The sequence below is a fragment of the Oncorhynchus mykiss genome, chromosome 6 (genome assembly GCF_013265735.2).
Source record: "Oncorhynchus mykiss isolate Arlee chromosome 6, USDA_OmykA_1.1, whole genome shotgun sequence".
Classification (NCBI taxonomy): domain Eukaryota; kingdom Metazoa; phylum Chordata; class Actinopteri; order Salmoniformes; family Salmonidae; genus Oncorhynchus; species Oncorhynchus mykiss.
The window spans coordinates 39,343,523-39,364,688 of record NC_048570.1 but is presented as its reverse complement, the minus strand read 5'-3'; the positions used below and the strand labels follow the sequence as shown (position 1 = coordinate 39,364,688).

Below are 21,166 nucleotides of genomic sequence, written 5' to 3'. Positions count from 1 at the left end.
TCTCTACCTTCACCACTTGACTCGCTGTTGGGGCTTGCGTGCGAGCAGCCGTGTGTGTGTGTCTATACAGGGCTCCAGTCCAGACTAACATATTCCCCTGGTGGCACTGGTGCCACTAACTTTTTCAGTCGATGGCACCAGCCCATGATTTGGTGGCACACAGATATTGTTTTTCACGGCGTCACACAATCAAATTAATTTCAATCATCGTCTTATAAAGTCATTATAAAGTATACAATGTTTGATTAATAGGTGTAATAGGCTACTGAGGTGTTATTCAATAAATGATTCCACATATTTTGATTTGCAACCTAATCCAGTGATTGTCATACATTTTTGGTTTTACAATGAACTTTTGTTATATTTTACTGTCAAAATAGGGCTCCAGAATTGCCCATTTTTTTTGTTCAATAGAGATGAACTTGCTTTCATTTTTATGGGCACTAATATTATCTATTGGCCTAATTCAATTGGTGCTAATTCACCACATAAGACAGTGGAAACTCAAAACACATTAGCTAGATCGCTTGCTTTAAATATAACACCTACTGCTAGTCGACATGTATTAATCTAACAGTAAATGTAAGAATTGCAATGAGGCCTAGTGCACCCGCGATGGCCGATGCGCAATTTCGCGCACTCTGTGTTTCAAAGCCATATCAGATATCTTGATTGTAAAACAGTGTGCTTTGAGATCAATGATGATCATTGAGAAATAAAGATGATACCTACAGAATGCTGAGAACCTCATCTCTTTAATATGGATAACTAGTTGCTTCCAAAATGGTTTTGTTTTTTCGCAATTGCATTTTGAAATGTTATACAATCACAAGGGGTTACACGAGGGGGGAGAGAGTGTGAGAGACTTGCTCATTACAGCAGCCAGCCCCAATGGAACAGGTGGGCACAGTGGCAGGGCAGACCGTTTTATTACAGGAATCATGAGGATAATGCACTTTACTGTTAAACAAAATCCAGTTTTTTTTCTGCCCCAAAAATATGACTTTTTAATTCATGGTGACCAGGTAGAATGTGGTGACCAGGTAGAATGTGCAGCTCTCAGAGCCAAGTTAAAGGGTCCCAAAATGTGGCTAAATGGTCGCAGTTTGGAGCCCTGCAATGAGTGTGTGTGTGTGTGTGTGCGAGACAGTGTAAGCAATGGAATGTGTGCCTAAAGTCTGTTTATACTGTAGTTACTTACTCATATTAGATGTGTGCTGTTTTTACCCTGACCTCTCTCTCTCTCTCTCTCTCTGTTTTTCTCCTTCCATCCCTCTCTGTCCTTCCTTCCCTCCCTCCCTCCCTCTCTCTCACTTTCCCTCTCTCTCCCTCTCTCTTTTTCCTCCATCTCATTCTCTCCCTCCCCCTTGCCATCTCTCTTCATTTATCTCTCTCCTTCTTTCCTCTCTCATCCCTTCCTCTCTCCCTCCCTCTCCCTGGGCAGGTAGCAAAATGGATTGGTCTCAGTCCGAGCGTTGGAAAAGGCAGAAAGCGGAAGAAAGCTGGACTGAACGTGAACTTCAAAGAGGTACGAGCCCTCTTTGGCCCGAGTGACGCTTTAAATAGACCTCTATCTCATGCGCTCATGGCCTCAGTGTGTCTTTCACTGACTCAGAGCTTCCAAGTGCTCTCTCTCTTGCTCTCTCCCTCTCTCTCTAGGCCTCCCTATGCTTTTCCTTCTCTCTCTAGTATGTTTAGAGCCGTGTTAAGGTGTAGAGTTATGCTGCATTTCCATTGTGTCCCGGGGTATAGCATCAACACGTCATGTTCCAGACTGTGCCTCTCTCCGAGTGTGTTTGCAATTCGCGCACACACACACACACACACACACACACACACACACACACACACACACACACACACACACACACACACACACACACACACACACACCTGTATCACTAATGAGCCAGCACCAACCTACAGTATAAACCACAGAGGTCTAGGAACCTTTAGCCTGTATAATACTGCCTGGGATAATGAACCTCCTGGCTTAGCTGCTACTGAGCGTTTTAACGGGAGGCTTTAGCATGTACTTATCACTCGCAAAGGATTCGGTGGATACAATAATTTTGACAGGGAGTTTTTCGCGAACCATTCGTGCATTAACAGTATCTGACCTGCGATGAATATAAGTGAAAAGTTAGTATGGCACCTGTTTTGTTCTTCAGTGTGGAATACATGTCGTTTTGTCTATTAGAATACATGTTGTTTTGTCTATTAGAATACATGTTGTTTTGTCTATTAGAATACAGGTTGTTTTGTCTATTAGAATACAGGTTGTTTTGTCTATTAGAAAACATGTCGTTTTGTCTATTAGAATACATGTCGTTTTGTCTATTAGATTACATGTTGTTTTGTCTATTAGAATACATGTCGTTTTGTCTATTAGAATACATGTTGTTTTGTCTATTAGAATACATGTCGTTTTGTCTATTAGAATACAGGTTGTTTTGTCTATTAGAATACATGTTGTTTTGTCTATTAGAATACATGTTGTTTTGTCTATTAGAATACATGTCGTTTTGTCTATTAGAATACAGGTTGTTTTGTCTATTAGAATACAGGTTGTTTTGTCTATTAGAATACATGTCGTTTTGAATATTAGAATACATGTTGTTTTGTCTATTAGAATACATGTCGTTTTGTCTATAAGAATACAGGTTGTTTTGTCTATTAGAATACATGTCGTTTTGTCTATTAGAATACATGTCGTTTTGAATATTAGTATCTGGGACCTTCTCATGTTAGATATTTTACGTTAACTGAACTTGAGTCAAACTCCTAAACCTAGCAAGAGTTGTTTCTGTGAAACAGCCTTCCTCCAGTAACAGCCTGGGTAACAGCTTCCTCACCACCTCATCTTGCAGGTTGGCATATTTATGGCCTCTGAGGGGGCAAACACACACACACACACACACACACACACACACAAAGGGGCAGCGAAAGGGCCTCTTCCTGTGGGAGGGAGAGTACGGAAATCAGACCCATGAAAGAATAGCCAATTACTGTTCGCTTGGCCACGCACAATAGTCTGGGAGAGAGGGAGGGAGGGGAGGTGGGGGGCGTTCAGTGTTTGAAGTTACGCCATAAAAGCCATCCTGAAAGGAAACACGACCCAATCCACCTCGGCCCACCCCACCTCTCACCACCTCCCTCCCTATGCCTCTCCCCTGCTGCCCATCATCCCATCATCCCTCTCTCTCTCTCTTTGTTTCTGTGTACAGAGGGAGGGCCTGGATGGGCCAGGTGTATTTTATATTACTCCTTCAAACGTGCCTGCCGCATTCTCCCCCCCTCCTCCCCCTCTCTTCCCCCATCTGCCTGTCACAGGTCTATAAATCACCAAGCAGACCGGCTATGAAAACCGGCGAGGAGAGAGGGAGAGGGGGAGGAGGGGAAAGGTAGAAGAGAAAGCAGGAAGTGAAGAGCACAGGGGAAGAGAAGGGATGAAAGATGGGGGAGAGGGTGGACAAGAGCGAAGAGAGAGGTGAAGGGATAATGAAGAGAGGAGAGCAGAAGACAGAGAGGATAGAAGGGATGAGAGAGGGTTGCAAAATTCCAGTAACTTTCCCCAAATTCCCAGATTTTCTAGAATTCTTAGTTGGCAGATTCCCAAAATCAGGAGTGATAAGCAGGAAATCAGGAATCCTCCAACCAGGATTTCTGGAAAATCTGGGATGTTACTAGAATCTTGTAACCGAGAGAGAAGTACCTGGAGAGAGTAGAGTAAGAGTAGAAAATAAGGAGAAAATATTTGACTACAAGAGAGAAGAGAAGAGATGATGACAAATATGAAAAAGGATGAGACAAGAGAATTGACAGAACAAGATGAGAAGAGAAGAATGGAGTGAGGAAGAGAAGAGTGCTGTTGACTGGATCCTAGTCCAGACTGGCCAAAGGCATCAGGCATGAGACAGAGCCAGTGTAGCATTTAGCACTAATGACATCATAGATGATTAGAGGTCTAGACACACACACACACACACACACACACAGTCACAGTGTATAGAGAGTCAGACACCCCCCCACAGAGAGAAGCCTGAGATCAGGGTCACTTTAATAGAGCCAGACTTTATTACCTCCTTCCCTTCATCGCTTTTATGTACCGTGTATGTGTGTGTGTGTGTGTGTGTGTATGTTTGCATGCATATGTGTGTGTACGTGTATATGTGGTTGTGTGTTTGTGTGTCTTTGTATGTGTGGGTGTGCACATGATTGTATGTATGTGTCTGTGGCTGTGCGCATACGTATACAGTATGTGTGTATGTATGTGGGTGTATCAAGGGTCTACTAAAGGATATTAGTCATGCTCTTGTGGTAATGGGCCTCATTTTGCTCTCATTTTCATCTGTGGTCGGTGTAATGAGAGGGTCTCTCTGCCCCTGCTAATCAGCTCAGGAAACCCTGTAGGGGAAGGCAGTCTGACACCGGCGGGCAACAGCTTCTTTGGCCGACATCCCAGTCGCTAACCAGGTTTCCATCCAATCTTTTAATGTGAGTATAGATGGTTAGATTATAATCACCAAGTCCTTGATTAGTGAAATCAGGTGTGTGAGAGTTGGGCTAGAACAAAACCCTTCACACCAAGAATTGGGCTGTTCTGTTTTGCTTGTCTGTGGTAAATCTTCTTGCTGTACACTGCTTGGGAATGTTCCAGAGACTGAGGGAAAATGGGGGAAATTAGTCTCCGATCAACACAATATCAACTCATTCACACCTAGGTGATGACCTGTCCTATATAACGCAATCCACCGTTTACTGATTGCCATAGCAACAGGCACTATGCATACCGGCCCCCTCCCTCTGCTGCCTCCTGAAGTCAAGTCAACAGTGACTGTACCACTTCTTTTACATTTATATTTTAGTCATTTAGCAGACGCTCTTATCCAGATCGACTTATAGGAGCTTAAATATATTTATTGCTTAAATATAGCATGGTGACCTCAGTGTTCCTTTGCAGTGGTCGTGACGTGTTTATAATGGGACTTATATGTGTTAACACTAGGAGAGCCAAGAGAATCATGTTGACTCAAAGAAAGTATTTTTTTAAGTCATGTCCCCCCCCCCCCCCCCCCCCCGTCCTTGACTTTTACTAAATATGTCTATATAACACACTATCATTGTTAGAATCTTAATATCACAAACCAAATTTGTGTTATGAGTAGTTTTAAGAGGACATAAATTTCCCCCCCCCTGCATTCACCGCAAATCACTCACTGGCAGTCAGCCTGCGTAACTGATGGCCCATCAAAATGGCAAAATGTGTAGATTTGCAGGAAATTAGCTTTCAAACTGCACAATTGTCTCTCAGCCTCATGACAAAATGTGTACAACAGTATTATAAAACTGTACATTTTTCTCTCTGCCCCATGGTTTTTTGGGGGTTTAGCCGAAAGACAAGTCTTTAAATGATGGGTGAGAATATTATCAATTGTTAAATTGCATATCAAGAATCTGATGAACAGTGCAGCTCGAAAGTGACAGAGGCAGGTAAACATTTTGATGTCTATATAGTATCAGAAAGACTATTAAACTCTGAACTCCATTTCAAAATCTAACTTTTTGGCAGAATTACCATGATTCCATCCGCTCCCAACGTGAACTCGCAACACTCAAAGCACAGTATTATATTTCAACTCAAAATATGCCATTCTGTTCTTTTGAAATGCATTTTAAATGATTATTATTGCGATTGCATGTACTGTATGAAATGTATGTATTAGACTGTTAAAATGTTGGCGTTCAAAAGATGTCATGGAATGGATGACTTTCCCATAAAATTCAATTCAACATTTTGGGACAATGTAGCCCCCCTATTTACACAAATGACAACAAACATGTCACTCAAATCAATACTTCCTAGTTCCATGTATCAAACAGTTATTTCAGTTATACTAAAACTAGGAAAATCTGGAGAGTCCCCTTCTGATTAAAGACCCATATTATAGACCCCCAATTGTGACAATAAAATAATAACAAAGCTTATAAGCAATAGAATATCAAAAGTCTTCCCAGACTTGATACATAGCAACCTAACAGGGTTTTATTTAAAATAGACACTTACAAACAAATACAAGAACATGTTTCAGTTTAATACAATACGCAAAGAAACAAGACATAGATTAATCAATAATGGCTGTTGATGACAAAAAGGCTTTTGACTGTCTTGAATGGCCTTCTCTATTCAAAACTTTGGAAGCTCTCAACTTTCCAGATAAAATAATACATTTAATAAACATGTTATATAACTGTCCTAAAGCAAAAATATAAACAAATAATACATTATCTGATAAAATCGCTTTAGAAAGGGGCACAAGACAGGGATGTTCACTCACTCCACTCCTGTTTGCAATAGCAATTGAACCACTTGCAGAAAGAATTAGACCGGACCCAAATATAACAGGTACCAGTATTGGTAAACATGAATATAAACTAAATTTATTTGAAAATGATCGCCTGATATACCTGACCAATATTGAAAACTCAATGCCCTCTTTGCTAAAAATGTTTTCAGAATACCAAAAATGATTTTATTTTTAAATAATGGCAATAGGAAAAAATAAATATATCACTACAGTATCTACAGCAATCATTTGGACCACAAAAATTTGAAATACTTAGGATGCTTAATAAGTGACAATAAACAAAAAATATATAAAGATAACTTAAATTCATTACTCAACAATATGAAAGCAGATCTAAGTAAATGTAATAATCTTCCCATAAATCTTACAGGTAGAATAAACCTCTTTAGAATGGCATGGCAGCCAAAGTTTTTGTATTTATTTTCGGTAATACAAATTACCCCACTGATGACATTCTTTAAAAAAGTTTAATCGGTAATAACAGACTTTATACTGTATGAGCAAATAAAATGAATAGAACAACAATAAAAGTTACACAAGTCCGAGGGTGGTTTTAACCTCGCTACCCAAGGCTTTTACATGCAACATATAGTTAAATACACTAAAGAGGAACAATGGGTACATATTTAAGATGTGCATGCTCATCCCCAGAATCTAAAGCTGAGAAAATGAACAACACAATAACAAAATGGAAGAAAATGAAACATATTCTACAGGAACCAATATCACTTCCTAAAAGCACAACAATCCTTGGATTCCTTTTCAGAATTCAAAGCTAAGTTGGTCCACATGGACAACTAAAGGCATAGTAACTGTAAATGAATTGGTAACAGGAAATACATTTATTTCCATGACGAGGGAGATGATGATGATTTCCATGTTGTTTTTGTGATATGGAAGACATCTAAACCTTGCAGAGAGCATATCCAACTGACAATCTCTTAGAAAAAAATATGAACTATTGGAACCAAGACATGAAAAGAATTGATGTTGGCACAAGATAGAGGGAAAGTTGGAGTTTAAACTAACGAATTTACATTTAACAAAAATGTACGCTTAATCCAGTAAGGTCTGGGTGCCTTGTAAGGATCCGACGGCGAGTGGGTAATCCGCCTCTACCATCAGTCTTATTAACCAACGTGCAATCATTGGATAATAAAATGGATGAGCTCCGATCAAGACTATCCTACCGACGGGACATTATAAACTGTAATATCTTATGTTTCACCGAGTCGTGGCTGAACGACGACATGGATAACATAGAGCTGGCTGGGTTTTCGGGGCATCGGCAAGATAGAACAGCTGCCTCCGGTAAGACAAGGGGTGGCGGTCTGTGTCTATTTGTAAATAACAGCTGTTGCAGGAAATCTAATATTAAGGAAGTCTCAAGGTTTTCCCTGCCTGAGGTAGAGTATCTCATGATAAGCTGTAGACCACCGTATTTACCAAGAGAGTTTTCATCTATATCGTAGTTGTCTATTTACCACTACAAACCGATGCTGGCACTAAGACCGCACTCAATGAGCTGTATAAGGTCATAAGCAAACAAGAACATGTTCATCAATGGCCTGACTCCCCCTCCACTCAGTATTTTTGTTAAACAGAAAACCCAAACATATGGCAGCAGATCAGCAAGGTCTGCCATGAGAGGTGACTGTATAGTTCCCTTAAGGAAAAGCACCTTTAGTAAATCCGCTTTCTCTGTGAGAGCTTCCCATGTCTGGAATACACTGCCATCAGACACACATAACTGCACCACCTATCACACTTTCACAAAAAAACATGAAGACATGGCTAAAGGCCAATCAGATTTGTGAACATAATCCCTAGCTGTGTATTGCCGCTTTCCATGTTGTCTGTTGTCTGTAGCTTGTGAGGTGTGGAAACACTTTGTTGTTTTTTTTTGTCTTGTTGCTTTTTGTTCTATGTTGCTCTGTCTTATATGTTGCTCTGCGTGTGCTCACTGCTCAATGATTGTCTATATTATAATTGTTTTTAATAACCTGCCCAGGGACTGCGGCTGAAAATTATCCAGCTGGCTAAAACCGGCACTTTTACTGAAATGTTGATTAATGTGCGCTGTCCCTGTAAAAATAAAAAATTAACTCAAAGATAAACTCAATCCAGAGACAGCACTCCTAGTGGCCGCGGACTTTAATGCAGGTAAACATAAATCCGTTTAACCTAAACTTAGGAATAAACCTTTACAAAGCTCTCCCTCGCCCTCCATTTGGCAAATCTGACCATAATTGTATCCTCCTGATTCCTGCTTACAAGCAAAAACTAAAGCAGGAAGCGTATTGAGCAGTGACTCGCTCAATACGGATGTGGTGAGATGACGCAGATGCTAACCAGCAAAAAAAAACGAAAAGCTTTGTCGTCGTGCAAAAATACATGCAACCAAACAAAGACAAGATCCCACAACTGAAGGTGGGAAAAAGGGCTGCCTATGTATGATCCCCAATCCGAGACAACGATAGCCTCTGATTGGGAACCACACTAGGCCAACAAAGAAAAAGAAAACATAGATATACAAAAACTAAAGCACCCACCCTAGTCACACCCTGACCTAACCAAAATATAGAGAATAAACAGGGATCTCTAAGGTCAGGGCATGACAAACAGGGCTGTTTGGTTCTGGTTCGTCTGCTGCTAGGTCCAGCTAGGACCCCTATCCTGGCTAGACTCCTCTGATGAAAGACACTACGACGTCTGCTGGACCTGCAACACTACACACACACAAAGAAACTAACAAACACACACAAGGCCTGTGCCATGTGCATGTCTGAAAGACGACAACCCAATCCATTACTGACACGTTGGCCCCTGCGTTACCAGACACTGGGTTACCAGCCTGGTCTCTGATGGCGGGAGGTAAAGAATGAAAGATTTACAACTCTAAAGTAATTCAATGGCGTGAATTATGCCCCAACCTGGTCTGAGGTTGGTAGACAGGTCATGGTGTATGGTATGTCTACCTCTGTGATCCCATGTTGCGTGCCCTAACCATGTGCACCCAGTATTCCTCAGACCGTACCGTGACCCACCTGAACAGAGCATTTGAAGGGTTATGGTTAGGAGGGGAGGGGAGGGGACACCACCATGGAGTCATGTGCTTTCTATTATACACGCACACGCACACACACACACAACCACAGGAGAGTGGATTACTGCATTCCACAAAACACACCAGAGGGAAAGATTCCTCTCAGCTTAGATTAATGAGAGAGAGAGAGAGAGAGAGAGAGAGAGAGAGAGAGAGAGAGAGAGAGAGAGAGAGAGAGAGAGAGAGAGAGAGAGAGAGAGAGAGAGAGAGAGAGAGAGAGAGAGAGAGAGAGAGAGAGAGAGAGAGAGAGAGAGAGAGAGAGAGAGAGAGAGAGAGAGAGAGAGAGAGAGAGAGAGAGAGAGAGAGAGAGAGTTTGAGTTTTTATAAAACCTTTATTTTTTACTCAAGTGTTAACATAAATAATGACACACTGCCTTTTCAGAAATGAAATAACAAAATGTAATTCCTAAACAAAAATAAATACATAACATATACATTCAACTTATTTCAGCAGCAAAAAATAATTTCCCCTCCTCTACAAAACAAAGTGCTCCTTCGTAAGCCCACTTCTCCTCAAATAATAGGAGATCTTTTACAGCTGAAAAGAACTCAAAATCTACTTTTATTCTTGCTTTCACTAAACCTTTAAAAACACATCTTACATCCTGCCCATATCCCGTTTCTATCTTATGTTTCCTACTCAGAAAAATTGACATCTTAGCTTGTCCCAAAATAAAATTTAACATTTGACATTTTCTTTTCTGTTGTTTACTATATTGAAACCCCAAAATAAAAACAGTGTTATTGAAAAACTCCCCTACAGCTTTAAACAAAGATTCCAACATTTCCAATAGCGGTTTTATCCTCTCACACTCCATAAAACAGTGAAAAATGGTTTCTCTTATATTACAAAAAGGACATCCATCTCTAACATCTGAGTTAATAACAGATACAAAAGCATTAACTGCAATGATGCCATGTAAAACCCTCCATTGCATATCACCAGTACCCTTTTGTAACGGTGGTTTGTACAGTGCTCTCCATGCTGGCTTTACCTTGTCATCAATGCCCAATTTTACCCTCCATGGAGTATCTTTTCTATTTTTCAATTTATCTTTATTCAACACCTTGACACACCCCCTATACAATTCCTTCCCATTCACCTCATCCAAACCCACCTCCTCCAACCCTCTCAAATCCAGCAATAACGCCTTTCTTTCTGACTCTGGGATATTTGGTGTAATCCCTAGTTTTGGAAATGAGACTTCTTCATCTTGCACCTTCTTCTTGTGGCTACTAAGCATATCCCATTCTTCCGCTGACAGAGCCTTCCTACAGCTCCCCAGCATTTGTCCGACAATCCTTTCCGACCTCATCCCCAAATGTTCTGCCACCCTTCTTCCATCCATTAAGGCGGGCCCAGCCATGGCCATTAACTGTCTTAAGGTGATGATTTTCCCCTTCACCAGAATCTTGGAGAAATGTGGAACAGCTGCAGTTGTACAGTCCAGTCTCGCCCCATACACCAGAGGTTCCTCCAACAGCCAATGCACTGACTCCGCTGAAGTTCTTCTGGACACCTTCATTATGCTCCACACTCTGAGAAGGCCTCTATAAAACGGAGGTACTCCCTCCCTAGAAATCTGGCTACTATCAACCAGAAATAAAGCCTTCTTTAAACCTAATCCTCCAACCCTCTGTAATATAAGACCTGCCACCCCTCTCCACACCACATTTTCCGGTCCATAAAGCAGCCTTTGAATAAACTGAAACCGGAAAGCAGCAGCCCTACTAGCAAGATGTACAAGACCTTGTCCCCCCTCCTCTTTTGACAAATACAAAACACTTTGTGGAACCCAGTGATATTTATCCCAAAAGAAATCCACAATAATTGCCTGTATCTTAGCCAGAAGGCCAGATGGTGGTTCTAAAACTGACAACCGATGCCACAGTGCAGAGGCAATCACATTGTTAACTATAATAGTGCGCCCTCTATATGACATACGAGATAGTAACCAACGCCATCTCCTCATCCTCCCTTCCACCATTTCAACCACCCCACTCCAATTTTTTTCCATAGTCCCCTCATCTCCTAGATACACTCCAAGATACTTAAAACCTCCCTTACACCATTCCAGCCCCCCTGGCAAAGCCATGATCCCTCCAGACCATTCTCCAATCTGTAAAGCACAACTCTTTTCCCAATTTACCTTTGCAGAGGATATTCCCCTAAAACGATCAACCATTAGACTCAAACTATCCACCTCCGCTTGATTTTTCACTAGCACAACTACATCATCAGCATAGGCTGAAAGACGAATAGGAGGAATATCCTCTGAAAGGCACACCCCTGCAATGCGACTTCTAATGCTATTTAGTAGTGGCTCTATAGCAATAGCATATAACATCCCAGACATAGAACATCCCTGCCTAATACCTCTACACACTTTAAAAGGAGCACTCAAACCACCGTTAACTTTCAATACACTTTCAATGTCACCATATATCACCTTTATCATGGCAATAAAACCAGAGCTGAACCCAAACGCCTCAAACGTGTGCCATAAATATTGATGTTCAACTCGGTCAAATGCCTTTTCCTGATCAATTGAAATTAGACCAGCATCCAACCCAATAGCCTTAGAGACGTCCAAAAAATCACGAATCAGAGAAATGTTATCCCCTATCTGCCTGCCAGGAACACAGTAGGACTGATCCGTATGTATGATTTGCCCCATCACCTCCTTCAGCCTGTTGGACAAAGCCTTTGACAATATTTTATAATCAGTACACAATAAAGCCACCGGCCTCCAGTTCTTCACCTCCCTCAGGTCACCCTTTTTAGGCAGTAGGGTGAGGACAGCCCTTCTGCAGCTTATTGGTAGTAACCCTCCGGTTAAACTATCATTAGCTACTTCTAACCAATCCTCTCCCAACATAGCCCAAAAAGACTTAAAAAAGTCAACGGGAAGCCCATCAATGCCTGGTGCCCTTCCATTTTCCATGCCATTTAATGCAGTGTATAAATCCTGCAAAGACAATGGTTGCTCAAGCTCAACCTGAGCTTCTGCAGGCACCTTTGGGAGCCCATCAAAGAACTGCTGTGTCACTGTTTTGTCCTCTTTGTACTCACACTTGTAGAGCTCAGCATAGAACTCTACTGCCCTCTTTCTAATTTCACTAGGGCTAGTGAGCTCTTGTCCAACAGCTGATTTGAGACAATGAATAATTTTTCTTTGTCCATTCTTTTTCTCTAAACCAAAGAAAAATTTGGATGAGGCATCCATTTCAGATATGCCCTGAAATTTACTTCTCACCAATGCCCCCTGTGCTCTGATACCCAGCAGATCTGCCAATGCAGCTTTTCTCCTCTTGAGGGCCTGAGTATGGCCTCGATCTCCTGTGGTCTCAACCAACGTCATGAGTTCCACTATTTCAATCTCTAGGGCTTTCATTGATCTGGTGATATCCTTGGTGACATTCTCCGTGTATTGATTACAAAATTGTTGAATCTGGATTTTCCCTATATCCCACCATTGTTGAAGGGATACAAAACTGGTCTTTTGAGACCTCCACCTCTCCCAAAAAAAACTGAAACAATTCCTGAAGTGAGCATCACTCAATAAAGTTATATTAAAATGCCAGTATGCGCTTTTAGGTTTTACATCGTTAATGAACACCACCTCTGTTATTAAACAATGATCAGAAAATCCCACTGGAGTTATCACACTTGATTTACAGACCTGAGATTGATGCTCAAAAACATAAAACCTATCTAACCTGGCCATAGAGATGATGTTCTCTCTCACATGCGCCCAGGTGTACTGCCTTGTTCCTTCATGTTGACTCCGCCAAATATCACACAGTTCATTTGTTACAATAAGGCGTTTTAAAAACGTCCTTGAGGCTATATGAGGTTCTTGGTGATTTCTATCTAAATCGCTAACTGTGCAGTTAAAATCCCCAGCAATAAACAAATAATCTTCTTTGTTACATTTCTCAATGGTATTTGATAATGTCTCTAAAAAACATACCCTCTCAACTGTCACCACTGGGGCATATACATTTATCAGACACATATTGATGTTTTCATACCTTGCTCTAACTTTTAATAACCTCCCCTCAACTACCTCTTCAACCTCATATGACAAAGGCAAAAACCCTTTTGAGAACAAGATAACCACACCCCCACTTTTTGAGTTTTTATGACTACACACCACTGTCCCCCCCACTCCTGTTGCCACATAACTTCATTTTCCAAATTACTATGCGTTTCTTGTAGAAAAATTATGTCACTTCTCTTTCCCCTCATTAACTCATACACCATGGCTCTTTTTTTAACATCTCTTGCCCCATTTACGTTTAAAGAAGAGATCTTAAAACTGCTCATGGATAAGAAAAAAATACAGAGGAAGATACAGCCACCACATCTCTTTACAGAGTTAAAACTGCAACTGAACTCTTTCATTTTCTTTAGAATTTGCATCACTTATTACTCTCGTGACCACTTTCTTGAGTCTAGCAATTTCAGGGCTTTTCAAACCTCCCCCTGTAATTTTTGACATCAGAAACTTTGCTGATTCAATAAACAATTCACGTTCAGGGAAAAAATCAGTTACATTGTAATCCTGCATATATTTCTTCCCTTTTGTCAACTTCAGAAATTGACGTATCTTCTCGATCCCATACCTCCCTTCCACCCCATCTATCTCACTATATTGTTGTGACGCGTCAGATGACTCACTCTCGCTATCCTCCCCAGAAGAAAACCCCATCTCTACAACCTGTTCATCTTCACCTGATTTATCCATCTCTACCTTTCTCTTAGAATTAGACCCTTCACCACCCCTTAAATTCTTCCTTTTACTCCTCGGTATTTTGAAAACATCCGCTTCTTTTTCCGTTATTTCAATCTCCTCTTGACCTCCAATTTCATTTTCCAGCACCACCTCAGCGACGGCAGTCGCAATCTCACCTAGTGTTTCCCCTCCCTCTTTGTTCTGATCTACAACAATTGCCCCCGTATCCACAATGCCTTCCTCTCCTACTTTTCCAACCACATCTGCCCACCTTCTCTCTTCCCCTACACCTGTAGTATTTTCATCCCTTCGCTGTGGTACGTTAGTTGCACCCGCACTAAAGCTACTACCAGGCTCAGCGCATTCATTCTCGGGACAATTACGCACCAAATGCCCCTCTCTTCCACATCCAAAACATTTCATTGATTCAGTAGATGCATAAAAGACATAATCAAATCCATCAATCTTAAAACTAAACGCTAAATTCAGTTCATCTCCTTCCTTTTTTAAAATCATATGCACTTGTCTCCTATGAGACACGACATGTTTCAACAACGGAGATTTGCATCCAAAAAGAACCTTCTTTATTGTAGATACGATTTGACCATGGCGAGATAACTCTCGCTCTAACACTTCATCTCTAACAAATGGTGGCACGTTAGAAAGCATAACTTTCTTCGCAGGATTCATAAGCGGAAATACCGGCGTCTGTGTCTCCCGCAACACAACACCCCTCTCAACTATCTTATTCACCTTTTCAATTGAATCTAAGAATATCACTACAGCGCTATTCATCCTTGAGGCTGATTTAATGCTATCATACCCAATGATAGCACCCACAGCCAAGCTACATTCTTCCACTGAACACCCAGCCGCAGCAGGAATTTTTACTCCATGCCTCCGACTAAGTTTTTCAAACTCTACATTTCCGCGAGTGGCCATTGCAACCAGCCCCACCCGCTGGTTGTGCCCTCGCGAAAAACCAACCTCAAAGATCCCACCACCCCTATACGTGCTTAGTGATAGTTAAACAATATACCCTTAAAACAACTAAACTAATCAATATATATATATGTACATACCAAAACCCAATAGAGTGAAAAGAAATTCCATTCGTTCTCACAATCACTCCTGCTTGACGACTCACTCCCAGCATGCACTCCGAGAGAGAGAGAGAGAGAGAGAGAGAGAGAGAGAGAGAGAGAGAGAGAGAGAGAGAGAGAGAGAGAGAGAGAGAGAGAGAGAGAGAGAGAGAGAGAGAGAGAGAGAGAGAGAGAGAGAGAGAGAGAGAGAGAGAGAGAGAGAGAGAGAGAGAGAGAGAGAGAGAGAGAGAGAGAGAGAGAGAGAGAGAGAGAGAGAGAGAGAGAGAGAGAGAGAATGAAACATCTCCTTCTATTGTAAGTGTAGTGAAATATACCCTTATCAAACATATTAGCAGTATGCACAAAGCTGTAGGTAACAGAAGTATCTCTCTCCTCTCCTCTTAGTTGACTCTTTCCATCGTAGCAGTGGCCCGGACCATGGTCCATTGACTAGAGGATACTGTTGCATGGGAAGCCGAGGTCCGAGAGGCTTCCCTAATGTTAAAACAACGTCCGTTTCACTGATCTCTCATATATAAAGCACTTCACCCCAATAAGAATCTGTTGATTTAGCATTACACGTTTGGCTAGGAATCTCTCGAGCGTGTGTGTATGTGTGCCTCAATGGCACACTTGTGTCAGGCCTGGCCTTATAAACCATAAATCAATCCAATGCTGATTTATTGAGTCAGTGTACACACACACACACACACACACACACACACACATACACACACACACACACATACACGACACACAACTGTAAAGATGCAGGTTTTATTTGAACTGCGTAGATGTATGCTTTATGTAAGCTGGTAATTGGTACAGCACCTTCCTCTTTATCACACTCCAGAGTCTGGCCTTTAAAAAGTAGGGCCTATCATTAATGGAATGTTATTTGCAGGAAAGTATAAGGGATGTGCGCAAAAGGCATAATATGTATCACTGTTTGTGAAATGAAAGGTAGAGTGTTTTATAGTATGGACAGACTGTCAGAGATAGTGAGATTGAAAGAAAGTATGGATCTAGACAGAGAGTTGAAAATATCCAGAGAGAGAAATAGATGGAAAGATAGAATGAAAGATAGAGGTACCTGTCTGTGGTGTATTTGTCTAATTTATCACTCAGCAGTAGGTCTGGTTTTTGGGGGGCATTTGAAGCTCACTACCTGTCTCATCACTCTACAGGAGGTGTGTGTGTGTGTGTGTGTGTGTGTGTGTGTGTGTGTGTGTGTGTGTGTGTGTGGATCTGGGTGTGTGGATCTGGGTGTGTGGGTCTGGGTGTGTGTGTGGGTCTGGTGATGTGTGTGTGTGTGTGTGTGACTCCATGTGTGCCCATCCTGACATGTCATTTAACGTCTGACAGTCGCTCAGTATAATGCCACTTTGTGCTTTATGACTCTCCCAGGAATACACACACACACACACACACACACACAATGGTGAGACATTTCACTAAAATGGAAAAGATATCAGAGGGAAACCCACACATACACTGAGGTAACATCTGTGTCTATTCAACAGCTCACTCACAAGAGTTCACATTGGATTTATACCAAACACCAATTTGACACATAGTTAATTGTATAGGACAGAGAGTGGTTGGGTAAATTACATTGTGTGTTTTGAGTCATGCTCTCTGTAAAGCAGCCAGTCTTCTGTTGGAATCTGAATCAATACTTTCACATAAAACCTAAAGGGGTGATTCAGACATCACCTCATTCATAGGTTTTCATGGGGTACAGTATGTAGTGTGTGCGTCAGTGTGTGTCTGTCTGTGTGTGTGTGTCTGTGTGTGTGACTGGGGTGGACTGAGTGCTAAAACATGTCTGTGCTGGTACTGATTGAAGAGCTCACTGGACCCTCAGACTGCCCTGACATAATTAGCCTCCTCAACCCTCTCTCACGCACACACACATACACCACACACACACACACACACACCAGGGTAGGGCTTAATTCAGAATTTAGTTTAGAATTCTTGAATTGAAGTAGTAAACAGGATACAGAATTGCAATTTGAATTAAAGGAAATACAATTCAAATGCCTTCTATTCTATATTAGGTGTAGTCTATGCAAATATCAGTTTTGTACATAAAACATAAAAAAGGACATTAAATACATGCATTAGTTTAACCCCCAGGTGAACCCTGAGCCATTCAAAAAGAAGCCAAACAAATTAAAGGGTTGATGGAAATATAATTGGCTATTCTAAGCATTCTATTCTAAGGTCAAAAGAGTATATGAACATTGTTTCCAGAGAAAAGGGATATATTATTTGGTATGTGGAAGTGTAATCTGTCAGATTCAATGAAATTCATGTTCTATGACTGAGTGGGATTTATTTTAATTGCACTGAATTAAATTCTACTTCCTGTGATGTGTGGCCAATTTAATTCTAATTTCCTTTTTTTTTTTTTGGAGTCTTGGAGTCTTTTCCAAAATTCTAAATTGAGGCCAACCCTGATATACTTAAGTGATAATGCCAGAGATGCCGGTGTTTGGAGGATATATTTGCACAGGTGTGTTCGTCTCGGGCCGGGCAAACCATGCCAATATATCCTCCAAACACCGGCTTCAAGGACATTATCACTTTTATACAACGGGTTACCAACATATTCAAACAATGATTGACATATTTTCATTAAAAAAAATATTATTTTGATGAATTTATTCAGACTATTTCATCCTTCCACAAGATATAGTCCCGAAACAAATCTAGGGTTGCTATCCAAGCCGTCTGGTCGTTTGTTCTATTGGTTCGGTTGCCAGAGACGCGGCCCAGTCGTTCAGTCTTTTTGTTCTGTATCTATGGACGCGACCCAGTCGTTCGTTCTAAATGTTCCATTGCCATACTGGGTGGCAACGTTATTATCCCTTGCTTTCTAGCTAGCCAACTGTGGCTAACTTACAGTCACGTCAAACAGTGCAGACAATAACAACAGTAGCTGCATTTGTTTAAGCTGTTTTCTAGTGACATTTCTTTGGATACATAAACAATGAGCTAATGAGGCATGATTTCTCCTGGCATAGAAAATGTGCTCTCTCGTTAGGACACGGTGGTTCAGAGGAGCTAGCCAACAACACAGCTAACACAATAACTTTAAACTGAAGCTGGAATGACTGCAAACTAGCTGCACCTAGTTTCATTTGGCCTTTTTTCAATGACTTTTCTTTGTATATGTCCATAAAAATGATGCCAGCTGATTCATGATTTCGACTGGGGGAGAGACGCTGCCTGCCTCTCTCTCGTCCCGAATCCCGACACGTTCATTACTATGGGACAGCTGATGATCGAATTTGAATATTGAAACAATGTTGCAAATGTCGGAGAGACAGACAGTAGGGTTTTTACAAATCTCCGCTGTTGAAAATGATATGTTTGTCTAAAAAAATTGCTTTTTTATAGCGGAGATGATCAAGTTTATAACTTCCCTGCCTGGGCTGATGAGACAGTGGATTGCGCAGTCAGATGGAACAGAGTAAATATGCATTTTAAGGTCATAGCTTTAGCCGGTGGTAACTTGTGGAATAGACACAGGCTGGAATGCGGTTTTAACCAATCCGCATCCAGGATTAGACCCACCTGTTGTATAAACACACACACACACACACACACACACACACAGAGTAATGAAAGCTTTATGTTACTGGGTTCATAGACGCCAGGGATTATGCTTCCCGCACATTAATCCAATAACTACATGTCTTTGAGATCTGAGTGTGTGTATCTGTGTGCGCATGTGCTGGCACTCAGGCAGTCTAACTCAGGCAGTCTAACTTAGGCAGTCTAACTCAAAAGTCTAACTCAGGGAACTTTGATGTTAGCGGAGGCCACAAAATTTGAACTCATCATGCAGTGGTTCGCGGGTCTGCGTACCCACATTCATACGCACACATGCAGTCAGAGCCGGCCCTAGCCTTTTGGGGGCCCTAAGCAAAATGTAATGTTTACAGTTAATTTCCTGCAGTTCTACATATTTTGCCAAGAGAAAATGTTGCAGTTTTAAAGCAAGTTTGCCGCAAATCTACACATTCTACACATGGGGCAGAGATAAAATGGAGCAATTGTATAACAAACTTCATGCAATTCTACTGCTTTTTGCCATAGGGTAGAGTGGAATGTTTGCAGTTTTGAATATGATATCAGAGTGAGAGTGACAACCAAAATCAATGGGGGCCCCCCAGTCGGTAATTCAACCATGATTACTACAAGTTTAGATAGTCTTGCGTCCAGCTAACTTACAATCTGAAATGTTTTTGCTGACATGAGCTATTGAGTGACTCTCTGTGACTTACATAATACGAGATAAACTGTTGATGCACAACCACATTTTGAAATTGTGCCTTGTGAATTCTACTATCTGAGTGTGGGATGGGCGTAAGCCGCAAGCTCTGGCTCTCCGAGGGTCACGTGTTCAATCCCATTGCTTTTTTTCTCTCTCTTTTTTTTTTACCCTATCCCAAACCTTAACCCTTAACTTACCATTTAGAATGAATGCCTAAACTTAACTGTCAAGTTACTACTGTTGTAACCCTATCCCAAACTTAACCGTTGAAATTTGACATTTGGAGAAACTTCCAAATGTCATGTTTGGAGAAACGTCGGAATCTGAAGTCAAATAGGTAAAAGTGTGAGATCTTGTTGATATAGCAGGGCCCATATGGTTCTGGTCAAAAGTAGTGCGCTATAAAGGGCGGTTTGGGACACAGTCCAGATTGATACATACCACACACAGAGATCAAACATGGACACCCCATTTCCCAGCTTCCTCTGTGGTCAGGTGCTCTCTAGTCAAAGACAGGCTGGAAAACTGGAAGCAAACCAAACACGCGCACACAGACACGCGCATTCCAAACCACGACCCATTATGCCAGACATGTCATAGAATCCAAGTCTGAATTGAACGCCAGGCTGTGCTTTTTCCGTCAGAATATCATGTGTTCTTTTCCTCTGCTAAACTGTCTGTGGTTGTGTGCATTATGATGTTATGCTATGAGAAACCTCTGTCTGTGTGGATCACTTCTCTGATGGATATAGAAGAATAGAGGAAATGGCGTCTTCATCCGAATTGAATTGAGCTGATGATGATGTATCAGAGTCCAGTTCTACCTGGTCTTCTCTCTGGGACTCAGCACAGAGGCGTCATGCCCATCGGGGGCACAGGGGAACGTGCCCCCCTCAGATTTCTTTGTTTCTCTGTAATACTACTAGCCACATAGCAATTTCATGAAGTTGGCTTTTAGCTAGTGCAGATAGGTTCCTAATCTCCTAACCTCATAACTAGCTACCAAGAAGCCATTTCAGGCTATCAATCAAGTTAAAGTAGTTAGCTTGGCTAACTCTTTTAGCTGGCATGCCTGCTGGCAAGGTTGGTAGACTTTAGAAAAGCAAGCAATAACTAAATGTACTGAATAAGACTCACATTCCTTTCAATCTTTTACCCAGATTTGAGCAAAGATGCATAAAAGCATATTTAGTTTCATTTAAAAAAAGGCCCACCGGTCAGGACAGCTCAAGACAGCTCAAGTTTAATAACACTTGGATATTCAGAAAAATATTCATGTTTTTTTAGATTGAATTAAGCATAATGATTATGGCTCTCGATTGCAGGAAAAGCTGTTTCAGGGGTTTGAAAAATGCTAAATTCTCCATCTTCCAGACTGTGTGGCCCTAGCCACCCCTCCGGATCATCCCCTAGCCACCCTCACATACCAATTAGACTGGGCTCACACTTCCTGGTTATAATGACCAATTATTGAAGACGATCTCATCCTAGATTTTCTGTCATTGATGATGGCAGGTTTGGAGTAGAATTGTGGAGAGGGGGGGTTTAACAGCAGTCAGTATGATCAACAGGGTAGTTTGACA

General features: G+C 41.4%; 1 protein-coding gene across 9 annotated transcripts in view; it reads left to right on the top strand.

Annotated features, from left to right (window-relative positions):
• aopep (aminopeptidase O (putative)) overlaps positions 1-21,166 on the top strand; it is a 121,501-nt gene that overhangs the window by 70,283 nt on the left and 30,052 nt on the right. For 8 of the 9 annotated variants that reach the window (XR_005052096.1, XR_005052097.1, XR_005052098.1 and 5 more), the window contains one exon: positions 1,445-1,528. Coding sequence is in view for 5 of the 9 variants with exons in the window: in XM_036980085.1 (XP_036835980.1) it covers positions 1,445-1,528 (84 nt within the window). In the remaining 4 variants the exon portion in view is untranslated. Of the gene's footprint in view, positions 1-1,444; positions 1,529-4,396; positions 4,498-21,166 lie in introns of all 9 variants that reach the window. The other variant, XR_005052099.1, reaches the window with a different exon arrangement.